We start from the raw sequence: 14,379 nt of genomic DNA, 5'->3' as shown, positions 1-14,379 counted from the left end.
TCGAATTTGTAAGTATCGAAAGAGGTCTCCATTAGGTAATCCGAATTTCTGACGCAGCTGTTCAAAAGACATCGGGACCCCATCTTTAAATAGCTCCTCTAGACATGAGATACCCCTGGATCTCCAGAGTTTAAAAGTGGCATCAGTAAACCCCGGTTGGAATCCCCATGCTCCCACTATCGGTGCATAGGGGGATGTTTTATGTGAATTACCCTCATTTTGCTGCATTATATTCCAAGCCTTAATTGTGTTTAGTATTATTGGGTTTTTACAGTGATCTGTAATGATTTTCCTCTTGTCTGAAAATAAAAGGTTAATAAGTGGGTATTTTACTTGAGAGGCCTCGATGTCCCACCAGATTGATTGTGGATCAAACAAGACCCAATCAGCTACGTAACTTAATAGGGAACTTAACTGATATTTCCTAAAATTTGGGAAGTCCAATCCTCCCCTTGCCTGTGGAAGCTGTAGCTTCTTCAGCTTAATAAGGGGCCGTCTATGATTCCAGATAAAGGAACCCAGCCAGCCATATAATTTACGTAGAGCCATCCTCGGCAGCATCACCGGAAGCATTCTCATAGGATATAGGAGTCGGGGCAGGACATTCATTTTAATTAGTGCTATTCTACCCAACCAGGAAATTGGAAGGTCTCCCCATCGCTGGAGGTCCTGCCTTATCCTTTCCAGTAAATGCATAAAATTAGCCTTGTACAACTGACCAAATACTGGGGTAATAAAAATGCCTAAATATAAGAAGCCCTCCAGGGACCAACGAAAAGGAAAAAGGGATCCATCCACTAAGTGGGGTATCGTAGCAAGGCCACCCATTGGCATAGCCTCCGATTTTGAAAAATTAATTTTGTAGCCTGAGAATGCGCTAAATGTGTTAATAACTTGAATTAGGCGAGGTACGGATATCAGAGGATTACTGAGCAATAGAAGAACATCATCTGCATAAAGGGTAATTTTATGTTTACCTGTACCAATCCTCGGAGACATTATATTAGGATCAGTTCATATTGCTTCTGCTAGTGGTTCAATTATTAGCGTAAATAACAATGGCGAGAGGGGACATCCCTGACGGCAGCCCCTACCCACAATGAAGCTATCCGAACCTAATCCATTGGTAACCACAACTGCTTTGGGATCACTATACAATGTTGAGACCCATTTGGTAAACACCTGTCCAACGCCAAACCTCTCCAATGTGTAAAACAAATATGACCATTCGACCCTATCAAATGCCTTTTCCGCGTCTAATGAAACTACTACTCCTGGTATCTTTCCTTGATGGCAGGCTTGAATCATATTCAAAACCCTTCTAATATTATTGGATGATCTACGGCCCTTAATAAACCCCGTCTGATTCTCCTTTATAATATGTGGCAGTACCCTTTCTAGTCTCAGTGCTAACGTTTTTGAAAGGATTTTAAAATCTACATTTAGCAAGGATATTGGTCTGTATGATGTACAATCTTCTGGATCCTTTCCTTTTTTAAGGATAAGAGAGATATTTGCCTCTTTCAGCGAAGGTGGGAGACAGCCCTAACTATATGCATAGTTATACATGTCCATAAGTGGACCAGCCAAGATTTCTGTAAATTCTTTATAGAATTCAGCTTGAAAACCATCTGGGCCCGGTGCCTTACCACTATGAAGTTGTCTAATTGCATCAAGTATTTCTTGGACTGTTAGGGGAGCATTTAAGACCGATACCTGTTCCGGAGTTAGGCCCGGAAAGGTCAAATTTTTAAAAAATGACTGCATCCTCCGAGTCCTATCTTCACAATCCTGCGATTTATATAACTCAGAATAAAATTCTCTAAAGATCACATTAATATTTTTATGATCATGAGTCAAAATACCCGTACTTTCCTTGATAGACGTAATAATCTGAGGGGCCTTTTTTTTCTTTGCAAGAAATGCTAAGTATCTACCCGGTTTGTCACCATATTCATATAACCTTTATGTTTTGCATATAATATTTCCCTCTTAGCCGTTTGAGTAAGCGTGGTGTTTAGAGCTGTTCTAAGAGCCGTAATCCTTTGCATTTTAATAATAGAAGGTCTATCAGCGTATGTTGTTTCAGCTGCTTTTAAGCGAGCTTCAAGCAGACGCTGTTGTTCTCCCTTCAATTTTTTCTGGTCGCTGAGTAGGAGATGATCAAACCTCGCGTGTAAGCTTTGATGGTCTCCCACATCATTGATGGGTTGCTAGCTGTACCTGAATTAATTTCTAAAAAAGTTTTAAGTTCTTGAGAGAAGTACTTTACAAATTTACTATCTTTCATTAGGAAGGGGTCCATACGCCAATGCCGAGGGGATGTCCCATTGTTCCTCGCCTTAGTTTCCATATATACAGCAGCGTGGTCGGAAATTGCTATACTACCTATTTTACAAGATGATATGGAATTTAAAAAAATCGAGGGGGCAAAAAACATATCAATTCTGGTATGACATTTATGTGGATTGGAGTAGAAAGAAAAATCTCTGCCCTGTGGATGAAGACATCTCCATACATCTACTAATCCTAATTCTTTGTTCAGATCCACCAATTGTCTAGATCTGGGAGATACTCCTGCAGTACTCTTGGGAATCCTAGCTATTTCCGGATCCATAATACAATTAAAGTCTCCCCCTAAAATTGTATGATGGGCAACAAAAGCCATCAATTTTGAAAAGGCTTCCGTTATAAATTTAAAGGGGTGTGCTGGGGGGCAGTACAAATTTAAAATCCCATATTCCTCTCCATTTATAAGGGCTTTAATCAAAATATATCGTCCAGATTCGTCTTTTATCTGATTTAGGATTTTGAAAGGGAAATTCTTCCGAACAAGAATAACAACTCCCCTGCTTTTCGAGCTAAAAGAAGAAAAAAAGGCCTGATCAAATCCATCCTGTCGTAATTTCAAGTGTTCTTTATCCGACAGGTGTGTCTCCCGTAGGAGAGCTATATCAACTCTTTCCTTCTTAAGATTTGATAATATTTTCTTCCTTTTGAGTGGCGAATTACTCCGCTTGACATTCCAGGTGCACCACTTAACCGACTGATCAACCATAATCATCCGGGCAAATCCGAGACCCCTCGGGAGGGGAAACCCTACCCAGAACATCCCGAACATAGAGCATATAAAATTTACAAAAATAAAGGCTCTCTAATACACTCACAACAGTATAATAAAAAACTATTTCTAAATAATAAAAAAAAACGTATTTGAGTGGAGATTTTCCCCCTTGTTCCCAGGGGGTGTCACTTCCTTTCCAAAAGTCCATCATATCCTCTCCCAACCAATGCCCCACCCTTGACCCAAGCGCTCCTCAATAAAATGAGGAGAATTCAGATATAGTACAAAGCTAGAGTTAACAGTGAGCACCCTACCCCCACCCATACCAACACCTGGATATATTTGGTAATGTTAATACCATATATAAACATATAACTATAAAATTACAACCTCAACAAATAATAATTAAATCTAATAATACAAAATAACAAGGGAGAAACCACCCCGCTCCTAAAGACAGAGGTAAAATAGAATAAGGTAACCACCTCCACCCACCAACATTAACCAAACCCCCCCGGCTTATATATATATATTTTATATATATTTTTATATACACACGCACACATACCCACATATATACATAAAATAATAAAAGAAAACAACCCCAAGAGGGGAGAGAAAATCAAATCCCTCTCCCCACCCCCCATGATAATATTAATCAGTAAGGTAAGAAAAAAGAAAAAAAGGGTGGGGGGAAAGGCAAACCAACATCCATTATCTCTTACAGTTTATCCAAGAGAGTCCAAGAATTCCTTAGCCTTTTCTGGCGATCCGAAGTTATACACGGATCATTCATGGTTAAAGCGTAGCGTCGCTGGGTAGCGTAAGGAGTCCTGAATATTTAAGTCCCTTCAACGCTTCTTCACCTCGTCGAATGCCTTCCTCTTTCGGACCAGAACTGGGGAAAAGTCCTGGAATAACATGATCTTGGATCCTTTATAGATCATAGCTTGGGGTCTTTTCCAAGGTTTCTAGAGGCTTCTAGGAGTATCTGCCTCTCCCTATAGCTCTGCAGCCGGAACAGGACCGGGCGTGAGCGCTGGTTCGAGCCGGGCCTGCGTATTGCGACCCAGTAGGCCCATTCTACCCTTGCCTGGCCTGATCCAGCCTCCAGATTTAAAAGCTGTGGCAGCCACTGCTCGAGGAACGCTGTAAGCTGGCCTTCCTCCTCCCGTTCGGGAAGTCCCAGCAAACAAATATTTTTTCGACGACCTCGATTATCGAGGTCGTCAATGTAATTCTCTAAGGTCCAGACTCGCTGTTCGAGAGTCCGGACCTGATCCACGGCCGATTGTGCTGTAGTTTCGGAGGTCGCGGCCTTTAACTCCGCCCCTCCAACTCGGCTCTTGATCTCCTTAATGTCTCGGTCGTGCTTCTGCAGCGCGGCCGAGAGTGAGTCCCATCGATTTCGGGACTCCTCGATAAAAGCGTCGATCTTCGCATCCAGCTTGGAGATCATCTCCACAAGGCTTGTCACTGTAGGTAAGTCCCCCGGGGCAGCTGCGAACGCCTCTGCTGCAGCTGGAGAGGGTGGGGGAGCGGTTCCTGCTTGCTGAGAGCTGTGGGCTCCCTTCCCTTTGGTCATTTTTACTAAATATTAGACTGTTTAAATGTAATACTAAGCAACTAATTAAATTAAACAGCTATTATGAATGATTTGGTGAGTGTGGTGGGGTGGGTGACCCACTTTACCCAAGTCTTGGGAAGAGCACTGTAGACTCAGACTTGCTGGGTCGCCGCCATCTTGGATCCCCATCTTCCACTTATTATTGATATGATTATTTATCACTGCTGGCACATTCTGGGATTCTCTGTGTAGGCACCATTTTTAAAGCCGAGGCGCACACCAAGTCAAGTATTGAGCCAAGAGCTGCCCTTCACAGAGAGCAATAAGAAAGGAACACACGTGTTTCAAATACAAGTGCACATCTGTCAATGTAAAACTATTTTTCATTATTCACTGTCTGATCAATAGTCACTGTAGCTATAAGAACCAGGCTAATAGGCTATCTTAGAGTTAAAAACAATGACTGCAGATGCTGGAAACCAGATTCTGGATCAGTGGTGCTGGAAGAGCACAGCAATTCAGGCAGCATCCGAGGACAGGCAAAATCGACGTTTCGGGCAAAAGCCCTTCATCAGCCCTTCATCTTAGAGTTATCCCATCTTAAATCCTGACTGAGAGGCGTACTCTTTCAGTGTTTCCCAGTGAGACATAACATCATCTCGTCGTTCGATGTCCGAATGTTCATACTGGAAAGCATTCATACGGTTCAGAATATTCATTTTTCATTCACTAACATCAAAGAAACAAAGTGAGCGAGGATAAGCTGTGTTTGCTTCTGGGAACAGATTGGCTGCTTGCCTTTTACAGCAGCAAATTAACAATCACTGCACCCAGCTCACATTTATCAGAACCAGGTGTCAGTTACCTCCTGTCTGGCTTGTACCTCACCTTGCAGCGCTCTGTCATGATTGACCTCCATTTTGCTCTCACTCTCACAGGTCTTCAGCATCCATCACATCCCATCATTATCCACTCCAGTTTGATACAGTACTGCATGCTATGATTATATGGTGCACTCTGTCTAGACTATTTTGCAAGACTCCCTCCCAGACCTATCTGAGCATCAGAATCTCCTCTTCACATATCCTATTGTCTGTTCCCTGACAGCCCTGGTGGAAGAATTAGCTACATTGTATCTATGTTCAGCCTCCATTATGGAGTTGTGTAACACTCACCAGCCATGGTTACAGAGGGTAGACCTTATCTCCCAGTAACTATCCTTGTAAGACATTCAGCACGAATATGGGAATTCTCAAAAATAGGCAGCGTGGCAGCTCCCAGGATACCTGGGATGGTGTTCTCAAATGTGATACTGATGATCATAAATGACTTGTTAATTGATGAAATGGAACCATTTTCTGTGGATAAAGTCAGCGTGCACAGTCTATAACTGGTTTTCCCCAGGTATAGGGCACTATGCTGGCAAAGCCTATTCCCTGGGCTGCAGCACTGACCTTGTCACAGGGTCAAGGCGTGATTTGGCACCCAATTGCATTGTAACAACCTTGATACGTTTGGTCAAGAGTTGAGAGGTTGCACAGATGTGCCTTGCGGATCATTGGAAGCAGTCAGTTGCGTAAAAGATTAGCACAGCTTTCACCTTGATAGAACTGGGATAAGATGGCCATCCATCCTTTCAGTATACAGGTCCTGCTCCAACAGTTATCATAGTGACAGTATCCCAGGACATCTGCAGTATGTGCAAACAAAGTGCCTCACTCATCTGGAATGGCATTAATGTTGATAGCCTCTGGGTCTCCTGTGCATTCTGCAGGGACCTTCACATTCCTTCTGTTGTGACTTCTTCACATGAAGGCTGTATGGCAGCTACCAGAGGTTACTGCTAGGCCTGAGCCATCTGACTCTCCCACACATTTGTTACTCTTCAAATTCACTGTGCCTTCATTGCATCACAGTAATAGCAACAATAAAACTGTTCTGGCTGGATCCATTGGTCATGACTCCAATAACCCAATGTGGGAATTATCAGAAACAGATGAGATCCTTAGTCATTAATTGCTTCCCTCACAAATGACAGTTTAGCGTAGTCCCCAGTTCAGCAAGACATGAAATGCCTCTACTTAGACCTTTTAACATTGGGACATTATTTTAATGAATGCAGCCCAGCAAATACGGTAGGACAGTGTTAAAGCTGTGGGATTCCCGATCTCCTGTTCCTCCACCCCGACTGCTCACACCACCTAAGAAAGGCAGAGTTGCATTAAAGAGCATGTTGGTGAATACTTAGAGTTCAAGTTGAGAGGAAATCAGTTCGATGCCCTTGTGCACCCTGTGAGATCTTGGATTGTGTTCTGCAGCAACAGTTGTCACTTTTAAAGTCGCCTGTGATTACTTCTACTTGGCAGAGATGACCATCTTCAATCTGCAGTGAGCAGTGACATGGTCAAGATTGCTTGTGACCAGAACTTTTACCCTACACGCTTGGACACTGCATTCACTGCATGGTTACACCAATGGTCAAGGACAATTTCAACCTATACTGTCAGTGTCTGGTTAACACTGTTTCTGCTTGAAGGGCCACATGTTGCTCATAAGTAAAACCTACCTGCGAGGACCGGGAAGAAAACCCACTTATTCCACCTGTACAGAGTGCGGTTGCATCATCTTTCTAATTCCATTGCCTAATTTCAATTTAGAGGAGGATAGAAGGCAATTCAAGACATGCTTGGCACAGTGAATTGCTGGTTCTACTTGATAATTAAGGCATCCCTCACCTCCGAGTCCCTAAGTTCCTTTCTCCCTTGCATTTCCTGTCGAGCCCGTCTGTACTGGACTTCAACACATTCCGACACACCTCTGAATGATTTTGTCTGCCAGTGTGACCCCTGAGCCCCAGCCCTATGGCTTGGTCACTGCCAACCATCCTGCTGCACTATCCCTCTGTCAAAGCCAGAGTGTTGATTGATGGTGCTCTGTCCCGCAGTAACCCAATGCACTATCCTCCCCCCCCCCCCCCCCCCCCCCCATCCCCCTGTATAATGAATTTTCTCTCTTCACAATTATTGCTGTGTCTGATTTCTAGTGTTCTGCCTCTAATCCCTAGAATTAATTCCCTCCAACTTCCCTATCACAGAAGTGAATCCTGGTCCATGAGGAATTAAATAACTTTGCTGTTGACATCAAAGGAAGCTGTCCACAAAAAGCAAAGCAATTTCTGCAGTATGGATTTCACTTTTTTTTCCACTTTCATTCCAACATTAACATAGGAGGATGTCTGATGTCCAGCTGTGGTGATATCATCAAGAAAACAAAGCAGTCAAGCAGCTTGAAGAATTACCACAAACAGCCTCTGAAGAATAGTCATACTGGACTCAAAATATTAACTGTGTTTCACTCTCCACTGATGCTGCCTGATCTACTGAGTTTCTCCAGCATTATCTGTTTTTATTTCAGATTTCCAGCATCCACAGTAACTTGCTTTTATATTATTAGAAAGCACCAATTGCCCTTTACTTTTTAATTATTTTACAGTCAAATAAAGATTAGCATGCACATATGGGATCAAGTTGTACTAAACAGTCATCTTTAGTGCAATCAGCCCACTAATTGATCTACTACTTTATTCTGAGCTCTCCACTGTCACTCTGTAATCCAGCATCATTCTGTAATGGTCTAAGTGGCAATAATGATTAAAGTAGTGTGAATTCACTAAATTTGCCATCGCGATTCATTTTGAATGAGGGTAGAACAATTGGAATTATTCAGCAGATGTCTCTGTGGAGTGGAATAAGGGATAGCAAGTAAGCTGTGCGATCTGTGTAGGCATTTGTCCACTGGCTCAGCATTTTTTACATGCCTATCTTTCTTCCTTTATTATGGCTTTTGATCAGAAATGTTAACTTTCCTTCTCTCCGCTGATGCTACCTGACCTAAGCATTTGCACTATTTTTTTTGTGTGTTTATTTCAGACACCCAGCATCTGCAGTATTTTACTTTAGTGTTGTAGTACAGTTTTACAGGTGTACTTCAATGTTTATGGTTTCCTTGGCTTGTGAAATGTAGCATTTTCTCTTCCAAACTACAGAAAAGAAGGACTTGCATATTTCCAAAGCTATTCATACATCTTTTATTGAGGTGACTGAAGAAGGTTCCGAAGCAGCTGCAGCCTCAGGTATTGTGCTGTGTAAAGCTCATAAATATTGAGTCTCACATATTTAACATTCTTTGAATCAAAACTCTGGTTTCTTGTCACATTTTGATTTACTTCTGTGTCCCCTGTGCCAGTGTGTAATATTTTTATTCATTATATTTATAGATATTATGGAACAGAATTTTGTCTCCAGCATTGGTGGAAAAATGGGCATTTAGGATTACCTTGTGCTCTGTTCCATTGCCACTAATGGATCTGATTATCAGATTCTGGGTATAATAGGCAGCCAGCATGATATTGCCCATCTTGCGCCAGTGCCCTTGATGAATTTTTATCTCTTGAAGTTTATAAATTATAGTTTCTGAACAATATTTAAAATCCTAATTTAGCTTAAAGTAAAACTGTCCTACATATGCAGTTTTGTATACTTTGTTGTACCTAAACCTGACCTCCACTTGCAATGCACCTATTATCTAATGAATGGCAATGATATCACTGTAACTGTTCATTCATTCAAACATTCACAATATATTAAACTTTTAAATCTAAAATGACTTGAACTGCCATTCCATATTTCTGAGACATCATAAACTGTGGTAATTGACCATTAAGATTTTTATTTAAATGTTAAAAAGAAATAGCATATTCACACATTGGTTTTCTTAATTATGTATAAATTTTAATTATAAAACAATACTGAGGTGAAAGAAAGGAGTATTGGATTGGTTAATTTACAGACATTGACAGTGTGCATTGTTTTGTTGTATTTTCTGGTCTTTGCTGTGCCCAAGTAATCCGTGTGTATTAGTGTAGACCTAGGAATACCTATCCTGTAAGAATGGGTAATGATAGAGAGTTTATTAAGAAATTACATCATGTAAACACAAGCTTACAAACTAATATAATAATATAGGACCAGACATTTGCACCCAAGATGACTAGCTCGGCATATCATCCTCCGGAAACAGTGCTCCAATTAATGATTTCAGGTCAGGGGAGGGCTGGGTGCTCATGCGGAATTGTGGAGAGGCCCAGTGCTCTAGACACAGGATCTCCCGAACAAGCTCTTTTTAAAGACATTTTGGTTCTCAGGAACTCAGTCCCAATTGTTTTGATAAATGGTAAGTCCACTAACCCCCTCATTTTATCAACATCCCCTCATCAGCCATCCACTCCATAGTGGCGCCTTATAACCTCCAGTCCAACTCATGCCTCCTGTAACCGCTGCACCCATTCTCTCTGACTTCCTTCCCTTTCCCCTGTTACACCCTTTTGTCCTTATACTTGCATGCCCACTGATCTAGTCTCTAGAGCCATTGTGAGATGAAATGAAATAAGTTTATATATTTATTACAACTTTCACCATAAACTGCAAACACACTCATTCTGTTCCATACATTTGAATACTCCAAGTCCTTAGTCCCTTATAAAAACAACCTTTTCTTAATCCTACATCAAAGACATCTAATCCTTTAATAACCTTTTTGTGCCACCAATCAAATTTTGATCTTGCAATGCACATTATGATTAGAGTGTGGAAGTTGTTAATCCCTTAATGAACAGTATTTATTATCAACAAACCACAATTGAAATTCTTGGAACATTTTTTCAACTCTAACAGACACCTGCAGACAATATTTTCAAATTTGAAATGGTTAGCCAATTTTTTTTTAAAATGACAGCCTTACAGTATTACATGCTCTATTTGCCCTTAAGAACATTAACAACCTCTAAAAATTCACAACTCCTGTACCACAAGTTGAGGTAGATGTTTCAGCAAAATTACTTAAACTTGAGTTGAATTGTCCTCATTGAATTTGGATTTTCTCATTTGGGAACTCTCATCGGTTGCACATGGGCAGCACGGTGGCACAGTGGTTAGCACTGCTGCCTCACAGCGCCAGACACCCGGGTTCAATTCCCGCCTCAGTTTGTCTGTGCAAACTCCACGCAGACATTCTCCCCGTGTCTGTGTGGATTTCCTCCAGATGCTCCGGTTTCCTCTCTCAGTCCAAAAATGTGCAGGTTAGGTGAATTGGCCATGCTAAATCGCCCGTAGTGTTAGGTAAAGGGGTAAATGGATCTGGGTGGGTTGCGCTTCGGCGGGTGGGTGTGGACTTGTTGGGCCGAAGGACCTGTTTCCACACTGTAATCTAAGCAATCTAATCTAATATCCCACCCCCAATGTCCCTTCCCCCGCTGCCCTCCATTCAAACTGCAGATCCAATCCTCTGCTTGCCATTTTTAAAGGTCGCTAATGTCTCTATGACTGGGATTGTTTTCAAAGTTAAATGAAAGGATTTTGAGATGGGCTGAAGTTTAACTGTCAGAGCTATGAGATCAGCAAGGAAACAGCAATCTATTTCAACAAATATTGGGACAAGAACAAGAAGGTAATTGGTCCCCCAACCACAATTAAATTGAAAATTAATAGTAATCCATTACTAGTAGGTATTCGCTAACTCTGTGATACACTGAACAAAGCAACAACTGTGAGAAAGTAAGAATTAACCTTTCAGTTGTAACTCTACATCCGTACTTGAGGATCTCAACATATTTCATATTTCCAACTTCTGATCTTTTGCTTTATAAGAAAGAGTGGCACCGCTTTTAGCAATAATCAACTAAGGGATAGAGGAAGGAAATCTTGACTAAGATGCATGCACGAGCTTGCCTGAAATATTTGTATCAAAATGTATAAATTAAATGTGTAATGTTGAAACATTAATGAAATATAAGAATGGCAAAACATTGAACACTAACTCATTCAAAACGCTAAGCGCTCTGTGTACTGCAGCACCAAATCTTTGCTTTTCTAGTTTTTCCTACAATCCCCTCTGTACATCTCCAGTCTCTTCCTTTCCTCTTTCTCCCAACGTCACCAGCAGAACATTGGACTCGGCTTAGCCAGATATATTGGTATTCTGTTCCAAAATATTTTAGGCTTAAAGCCCATCTTTTTGTCATGGGCAGAATCTTGTTACATTAAGAGTCTAGTCTGCTGGCTGGGGCACCAAAATATTGCAAGGTGGATCCTCACCATAGCTGAACATGGTAAACGACACATTGGATAAACTTGCTGCCACTGTTCTTTTTTTCCTGGTGGTGATCGATAGGGCCAGTTGGTCTAATGTGATGGACAAAAGCCACTTAGTAATGTATCAAGAAGAGACTCTTGTCTGAAGCAAGATCTAGTTTGTTGCATGATAGTGCTGAAGTACAAATTACATTGCTATGATAGATATTGTTGCTGAGACTATGAGGGACACCTCGACATTAGGTCTTATTTAAAGCTGTTCTGCTTCCTGTGTCCGTAGCCTATTACACATAATGAGGTGGCTTAATGCACCATTAATTGTCCAGTTACACCCTTCTACAACATGTGAGAGACTTGCATTGCTTCTTTTCCGACTTGCCAAACCACCAATGGGCCTTCCTCTGAAATTGTGATTCTGAGGGCACATTTTCCAACTAGTGAGAGCTTCCAGCCAATCAGGGGCTCCCTCTCCCACTCCCTAAACAGAATCCCATAATCATTGAAGATCTAGGCCATAAATGGGTAGTGAGGTGGGGCTTCACAAGCTGGGGATTGTAGGAAGCAAGAGCAGGCATTTTGTTCTCAGTAGGCTGTTAGTTGGTCACCTAAGGGCCTTGACTGACAATGGGATGGGTTGGTCAGCCATGCGCCTTATTACCCAAAACAACGCGGAGGTGAGAAACCAGTGGGATTTGGGTGTGCAACCATCTGACCTAATTACATGCTGTTACCACCCCCAAGCTCACAACCCATGAGAACTGAAGATTCTTTGGTTCTTTGAACAATATTTAAAATCCTAATTTAGCTTAAAGTAAAACCAAACCATATCTTTGGTTACCTCCCACAACTGTGAGATAATCATTCCCTTTTATCCACAATTTTCCTAGGCATCTTGAAACACTATGCTTGAAGCAGTTTCAAATGAAGATTAATCGAGTTGTAGTTGATTTTATTGATTATCAAGAATTGAACTGGTAATGAATATGCTGACTAATTTATCATTATGCAAGTTATTTTGTTGCCTTTGATATACTAAGGTGTTCTGTGGTGGAATCTGTACTTGTGTGACTTATCTTTTGGTCCATGACATGCACTTAACAGCTGTCACAAATATACTGATGGCTATTTGTTCAGATGCAGTCATTTATTCTAAAAAGAACTAGATCGAATGTTGCTGTGGTAGTTCCATACATTTGGATTAAACATTTCCATCTCATTTACTAACCCATCTTTGGATTGGCAAATCCAAAATAGGAATGCAAAAACCAGCTAATTTTCACTGGAACTAATTAGCTTGTACTTGTTCTTTGCAGAAATGATTGCTGTTAGCAGAATGATGGTCCTTACTCCTCAGATCATTGCTGATCATCCATTTTTCTTTCTGATCAGAAATCAAAGGACAGGTAATTTCCTAACACCAATGTATCAGCACTAACAGCAAAGATCAATGACTTTCAGACTACTCAGACCCCTTGGCATCATGGTATTCCACAAACCTACCAACACACTTGAACAGTGACTAATGAACCTAAAGGATCCATTAAATACTACCAGCAAAACTAACTTAATTTACAAAATAACATGCAAGAACTGTTTAAAAAAAACACTACATCGGACAATAAACAGGAAACTTGCCACCAGGATACATGAACATCAACTAGCCACCAAAAAACATGACCCATGATCACTAGTTTCAATACATGCAGACATGGAAGGACACCATTTTGACTGGGACAACACACACATCCTAGGACCAGCCAAACAAAGATACACATGAGAATTCTTAGGGGCATGGCATTCTAACCAGAACTCCATCAATGAACACATTGACTTAGATCCCATCTACCTTTCCTTGAAAGAAAAAGAACCGGAAATTGCGTCACCCACCTTAAGAAACCAAGACCTATACATAAAGAGGTGGGACATACCACCAGCGCTTCACTGGAGACTCTCACTGATGACGTTGCCTAGTATGGTGACAAAATGTCTGAGAAATAACTTGCAGCTTAGTGCGCTAACTTACATACTTGTCATCAACCTGAGCTACAAATCTTCTTTAAAATCGCTAGCAAAAATCAATGGCACATTTTGTACTGTTAATATTACATAATTAATATATCTTTCTGTATTATGAATAATGCACAGCCCTAAATATAAACTGCCAAAAATTGTGAAAACAAGCAAATTGTTAGTTTGTCAGTCTAGGAATTAACGTACTACCATAAAATTAATCCAGAGCTATGCTTTATTAGAAAAATTTAAATTAACTGGATAACTGTAACTACCTTAACCTACGACTGACCTATCCCTCTTCCGTTCTAGGTACTATCCTCTTTATGGGCAGAGTCATGCACCCTGAAAATATTCATCCAAATGAACATGATTTTGAAGCTTTGTAGATGCACAGTTCTGCACTGATGAAATGCCCCATTTAGCAGCTTTTCATTCATAAGTGGTGTGTATTGCACTTCTACAGTCTGGAAATTTTTGTCATAAGTAGCTAAAGTAAAAGAATAGAGAAAATTTGTAGAAAAAGACTGTATTACTATTATTGTACTGTCAGTTTCATCTCTTAAATAAAATACATGAACATTGTTCCA

General features: G+C 40.9%; 1 protein-coding gene across 2 annotated transcripts in view; it reads left to right on the top strand.

Annotated features, from left to right (window-relative positions):
- Positions 1-14,379, top strand: part of serpini1 (serpin peptidase inhibitor, clade I (neuroserpin), member 1) — a 38,696-nt gene extending 24,317 nt beyond the window's left edge. For both annotated transcript variants that reach the window (XM_043702171.2, XM_043702172.2), the window contains exons 7-9: positions 8,677-8,763; positions 13,093-13,182; positions 14,102-14,379. In XM_043702171.2, coding sequence (XP_043558106.2) covers positions 8,677-8,763; positions 13,093-13,182; positions 14,102-14,178 — 254 coding nt within the window. In that variant the 3' untranslated portion in view covers positions 14,179-14,379. The remainder of the gene's footprint in view (positions 1-8,676; positions 8,764-13,092; positions 13,183-14,101) is intronic.

The sequence above is a fragment of the Chiloscyllium plagiosum genome, unplaced genomic scaffold, assembly GCF_037043375.1.
Source record: "Chiloscyllium plagiosum isolate Xiang-an unplaced genomic scaffold, Cpla_swu_hap1 HiC_scaffold_13, whole genome shotgun sequence".
In the NCBI taxonomy this organism is placed as follows: Eukaryota; Metazoa; Chordata; class Chondrichthyes; order Orectolobiformes; family Hemiscylliidae; genus Chiloscyllium; species Chiloscyllium plagiosum.
The sequence above is the reverse complement of the archived record's forward strand: the minus strand, read 5'-3'. Positions and strand labels throughout refer to the sequence as shown.